This window comes from Alosa pseudoharengus, unplaced genomic scaffold (genome assembly GCF_046254945.1).
Source record: "Alosa pseudoharengus isolate Yale_2024_CS ecotype anadromous, Long Island Sound unplaced genomic scaffold, YU_APseudo_1.1 YU_APseudo_1.1_scf_3, whole genome shotgun sequence".
In the NCBI taxonomy this organism is placed as follows: domain Eukaryota; kingdom Metazoa; phylum Chordata; class Actinopteri; order Clupeiformes; family Clupeidae; genus Alosa; species Alosa pseudoharengus.
Genome location: NW_027468718.1, coordinates 22,270,577 through 22,276,445, shown reverse-complemented (window position 1 = coordinate 22,276,445; position 5,869 = coordinate 22,270,577). Strand labels below are relative to the sequence as shown.

The window sequence follows — 5,869 nt, the reverse complement described above, 5'->3', positions numbered from 1 at the left end:
GCTATTCTAAAAGCAAACTTGCATTAATATTCACCTCCATGGGTAGTTTCTTTGAAATAAATCCACATTCATTACACCATATAATGACTTACTGTACAAATGGAATAATCTTTTCTGGAGCAGTTGGGGTCCATCTTTCCCTATTCATGCAGTCATGTGGCCTTTGTTCTTTTTGTTTTTACACATTTTGTTTATTACTTTTGTTATTTCCCAGTAGTTGTTTGTGCTCTGATTTTTTTTTTCTAGGGTGGACTCCAATCATACCTTTAGCATATGTCAGAGGCCTCATTTCGTTGGTAAATTGGCTGCACTAATGAACATGGCTTTTGGCAAGCCATAATGATAAACCGCAAGTTGAAGGAAATAGAAGTTGAAATCAACTCGGAGGTGCTGCTCATTATGTGTGTGTTGATAATTGAAAAAGTCCACAGACTGAGGGACACGCAGCTCATTTCATTACCTTCATTACTGGCCAGCGCTGTGCAGGTGATTGAGTTGTGATTACGTCTGTGTTGAGTAATTGTGTCTTTTTATTAACAGGGTCTGTAGATAGAATGAGTCCTTGCAGACAAAGAGAAATTGTAGACCCAAACGTTGCTCTCTGGAGCGCTTGCCAAGTAAAATGCATACTTAACTCAGTTCACATCTGAAAACTTTAAAGGGAGTAATTGCGTGTTACACATAATTATATGGTAGGTGAAGTGCATCTTGCTCAGTTACTGAAGAAACTGACTATCAGATATTTTTAATATATATTAAGTATAAAATACATTTTGCAATTCACTCAGTTGATCAACACCTTTGTCATCATATGTGCTAGCTCCTTGGTAATTAAGTCCAGCTTACTAGTACTGACAGAGAAATGGTACTTTATCGGCTATGTAGTTGGTCACAAATATACTGGAAGTAATGGTTTCCAAATCAATAGCTACTTTGCATCCACTCATAAGATAATGATTTTCACATGTCACTTCATCATAGTTCATTTATGAAATGATTATTACATCACAACTACTGTTATTTACTTCCTATTGCCCATCTTGGTATTGCCACAACTGCAGTCATAGTGAATACCAATAAATTGGTATTCCGGATGGACACCTTTCCATTAAGCATCACAAGACACATTTTCAACAAAATAATTTGTTCATGCTTTGTTCTTACAAAGGCTGATAAGATGACCATGTTTGAGAACTGTTAACTGTATATACTACATCAGTCTGCTACTACCTTGAGACAGCAGAAAACATACCTCAAGAATGACTGTAGTATATGTAATTCAGAAAATGTAGATGGTTGATTTGGAGCCAAATTTCTTATTTTGCAGAAAGGCTACAGGTGATTCTATGATATGTCATCTTCGTCTTGAGATGACATAAAATATTTCATAATTAGGGATGTACAGTGTTGTATGCGGACGGTTGGATGACCACACTGTACACTTGTGGCTGCATTTGTTGGTACCCTTTAGATTATTTAAGGAATACTTCATTGTATTCTTAAGTGATGAAATGTATAGCTGTATGCCTTTGGTATGTAACAGTAACAAGTTTAAAAAGCCATCATTGTTGTTTAATTGATATTCTAAAATGGCTCAGTGAGATTTGTTGGTACATAAATGATTGAATTATAATTATGCGTAAAGCAGTTTCACCTTAATTGGTAGTACAGATGTATTTGATCTTGTTTTCAGGATACAGCCTATTAAAATGGCTATCATTGTGTGCACCTAAATGAACATAGAACAATAAAATCAACAGACAACAACATTAGACAGGACTCCACCATTGAAAGAAAAGAAAAAAACATAAAAATAGCCAGACTGGAATTGGCTAAAATGCAATCATTTCTGTGTTGTGCAATACACATTATGTGAAGGGTACCATCATTTTTGCCACTGCCATTTTCATTAGTTTTATTTAAATATTTTTTAAATATTCTGTCATAATTAAAGTCTAATTTGCATTACACATGGAATGAACAATGAGGTTTTTTTTTCTTTTTTGTGGAAGAATACCAACAATTTCAGCGACAACTGTATGTCCACATTGTAATGTACAATTGTAAAAATCACTCCACAATCCTCTTGTTTATGTCAGATTACCATAGTTAAAATGTAATTTTGTCTTTCAGTAAGTGAAAAGAAACTGTATGTGTGAAAATGACAAACAACTAATAATATTTGATAAAAGAACAGTTTGATACAAGAATAAATTATAAAAAATTCATATTGGACTCAAACCTGGACCTTAGCTACAATAATAGTACAATAAAAGTAATAGGTGCAGTACTGGTTACAATGGGTTTTATTGCTAATTAAGCATGCCAATGAATTATAAAGTGCCATGGTTATCAATACAACATGCTATATATTTATACTGGAAACACTTTTGCTCAGATGGTGACCTACCAACTCATGAGGTAATTTAAAACACTTTTTTTTTTCTCCTTCTTTGAGATGGGTTCATCCGCCTAATCTGACGAGGACCCAGTGAGTTGTAAAAGAAAGGTAAAGATCTGGACAATGTCAACATAGAGCGACAGCGCTCCAAAGATATACTCCTCTGGGCTGATGGCATATGATCGGTTTCCTATGAGCAACTGGGTGTCGTACGCCAAGAACTGAAGGAGGATGCAGAGCATAAAAACGTGTTAACGTGGAGAGGAGGTATCTAATACACATCCCAGTGAGACCATTTGAAAACTCACCAGTGTGTAGACAATGGCTCCAATCGCCGCATAGAGCATGTGAAGCCAGGGCACCTACACAGGAAAGGGCAATTAACCCTTAAAGTAACATGATGTAGGATTTCACCTTTTGTCTATTTGCAACTTACTGGATACCCATTTAGCACCAAGGGGTTGCCCAATTCGTCTAAAACCGATGAAAAGAGTCATGCTTCGACCTGTGACAACATTACATAGTGCAGTACGTAGTGCAGGCGTTCTGGGCACACGACAGAGATGTGTTTTAATGTAAGCGTGGCATCAGAATGAGTTTGAAGCTGTTATTTTAAGGAAAATACCTACATCAGAATGAGTTTGAAGCTGTTATTTTAAGGAAAATACCTACATCAGAATGTGTTTGCAGCTGTTATTTTAAGGAAAAAGACCTACATCTTGGACATGGCGTTGCAGTAATTTAACAAATATATATTATGGGTCATATATGCCCTACAGTATGTTTGCTGTAAGCTCTATCTGTTGAAGGTGTATAGCTGACTTACATATTGGAATGAGAGCACGATAGCTGTGATGATTCCTGTGACCAGTACAACCATGGCAAGCACAAAGAAGAGGCCAGTGCAAGAGGTGAAATCTACCTGTGGACAATCATATCACTAATGTAAAATTATACTCAGAAACAGGATTAAATCATGCAGAATTAAATCAATACTCAATAATCACCAAACTAGATACAAAGTAAAATAAACAGGGTTATGGGTCTTGCCAGAATATTGAACTACAACAATGTATTCATTTTTTCCCCCATCATAGGTTGAAATCACAAACACAAAGTTCAGTTACATCATCAGACTGTTTGACAACTGCTGGTGATTATTTCCCAAAATGCCATGCATGTTTAAACACACAGTGCCTCATTGTGTTCCCAGACAAAGTGGCCATCTGATACTGATGACAAAGGCACATTCACACTGGATCGAGTGGTGGTGGCTCGTAAGCCTTGATACAGCACGTTTCGCATTCTCAACTGTACCTTGGTCTGAAAACAGAAGATGGTGACAATGACGCACACGACAGCAGTTATTATGAGAGCCAGAAACACTGCCTTGGTGTCATAGTAACTGTAAAAAAAGAAAGAGGTAAATAGATGTCATAATACATTTGTTTTTTAGAGAGAGAGAGACAACATTACATGCATTCAGTGCATCAAATACTGAAAGAACAGTGGCAAACCTTGATATTGTTCCTGTCATGTAAGACATGGCAAGTGTCTACAAAAGAGAGGGCATATTGTTGACAAATCAATCCATAATATGCAATTAAATGCGTAATATGCAGTTAAATGAACAGTATCCATAATATGCAGTTAAATGAACAGTATTTCTACTAAAAACACAGCCTTCTAAAGACTAATAGGTTGAGTTGCAACACTAATAAGTTTAGGTGAGATATGGAAAGTGCTGTATAGGAAAATAGCTTTGCTGTATCCCAATGAAATTTAAAAAAGAACAGCTAATAAATAAAGATAAAAACAAAGCTTACAAAAACAGCGAGGAGGACCAAATTCAATGGGAAGCGTCTCCTGTTGAAAAACACATGAGGGCCAAAGGTGACACTTGGAGCTTTTGTATGTAGAAGTTGGTGTTTTCATTTATAGATACTAACTTGAGCGTAGACATTTCATATTTTTCTCACCTAGGCCCCTCACAGCATACCAGAACCAGGTAGGTCACAAGGTAAAGAACACTAACAGCAGAGAAACGTAGAGTCAGGAAAACAGAAGCCCTTATTCAGCGTATTTCATGTTAATCATGTCCCTCTCTGTTTGATATTCAAAAGCCATTTAACAGTTTACCCACCATTGATTAGGTGTGCTCAATTTAGAATTACTCAGAGCTAGGGTTGCTATTAGACAGGGTGAACTCAACACTTACATTGACGCCCAATACACGCCTGGATTTTGGACCACAAAAAGACGAACAGGATGACTGGAAGATGATTACAGGCAATCTCAGTATTATGTCTGCAGGGCAATAATGTTCTAAACAACACACATTCACAGGATGCATTTGATACCTACACAAAAACAAATACTGCCACAATAGAGACGGTGACAATCAGCTGAGCTGCTAAAATCAAGTAGACCTAAAAGAATGAGACATGCGCAAGTTACTCTGTGACAAAACACTCTTTCTGTCATTATAACAGCATCACAGTATTAAGGCTTTATGCATAAACAAGCAGATAAGACATTCTTTTATCTCACTTTCCGTATGAATGCATGACGAACTGATCGACTTTCCCAAACGCCAGCCGAGGCAAAGACGTCAGTCTCTCCTGTGGCAAACATAAACCAGAAAAGTTGAGAAAAGCACATCTCATGTGTAGGTATATCAACCGAAATAGTATCAGATTATGCGGGAGGTTACATTAAACAATGCCATGTAGCCTATCGAATGCCTGGCATAAGAAAATAATGCACTCTAGGCCTACTTGAGGTACCATGAAAACAAAGTTTTAGAATCAGCGGTCTAGCATTAAATTACAATGTTTTCATGCCAAAAGTGCATAGGCCTACAAACAATTGAGCCATTTAATTGGGGGATTTGCTGTTCTAAAGTCAAAGATTTTCTTTTCCACAATCTTCACAACATCCACAGGTTAACAATGTTATGCTCAAAGTAAATTTTGAATAGTTCAAACTCACCCATGTTTGGACTGTTGTTGGGAATTGGCGAAGACAAAAATGTGGGAATAATGGATGGAAAGCCGGATGCTGGAAAGCCAGGCCCCTGTCTCATCCCAGTGTGTGGCTGGGTGCCTGGCTGGCTGGGATAGGGCATTGCTGGCTGAGGTGGAACTCCGTAGGCAGGGTACCCATATCCGGGAGGCTGAGGGTACATGCCATGTTGATGGCTGTACTGGTGATTCCTGGATTCTTCATAGCTGGGTGGTAAGTCGGATTTCCACATGTTGTGTGCACTATTATAGAAAGAAAGACTGTTACTCCAGGCTGTTCCCGAGGCTTTTTGAGGTCATGTTTTCCATCTAATTTCACAAACGCACTTCTTTATACAGAAACTCACACTAGTCTTTCTTGTAGTGATGTCACTCTTTGCTAACCTTACAGCCACCACTATCAAACTGACACGGGGAGGAATCCAATTTCTCCAAGGCAATAAGA

At 37.7% G+C, this 5,869-nt stretch overlaps 1 protein-coding gene across 1 annotated transcript; it reads right to left on the bottom strand.

Annotated features, from left to right (window-relative positions):
- Nucleotides 1-2,352: 2,352 nt before the first annotated feature.
- Nucleotides 2,353-5,657, bottom strand: LOC143099881 (protein lifeguard 3). Its single transcript, XM_076262791.1, has 11 exons — nucleotides 5,405-5,657; nucleotides 4,952-5,022; nucleotides 4,766-4,830; nucleotides 4,620-4,673; nucleotides 4,381-4,431; nucleotides 4,228-4,267; nucleotides 3,919-3,956; nucleotides 3,719-3,806; nucleotides 3,228-3,323; nucleotides 2,710-2,763; nucleotides 2,353-2,622 (listed from the first exon to the last, which is right to left on the bottom strand). Exons 1-11 carry the CDS (start codon nucleotides 5,655-5,657, stop codon nucleotides 2,473-2,475), a joined length of 960 nt encoding a protein of 319 aa, XP_076118906.1. The 3' UTR covers nucleotides 2,353-2,472.
- Between the last annotated feature and the right edge of the window lie 212 nt (nucleotides 5,658-5,869).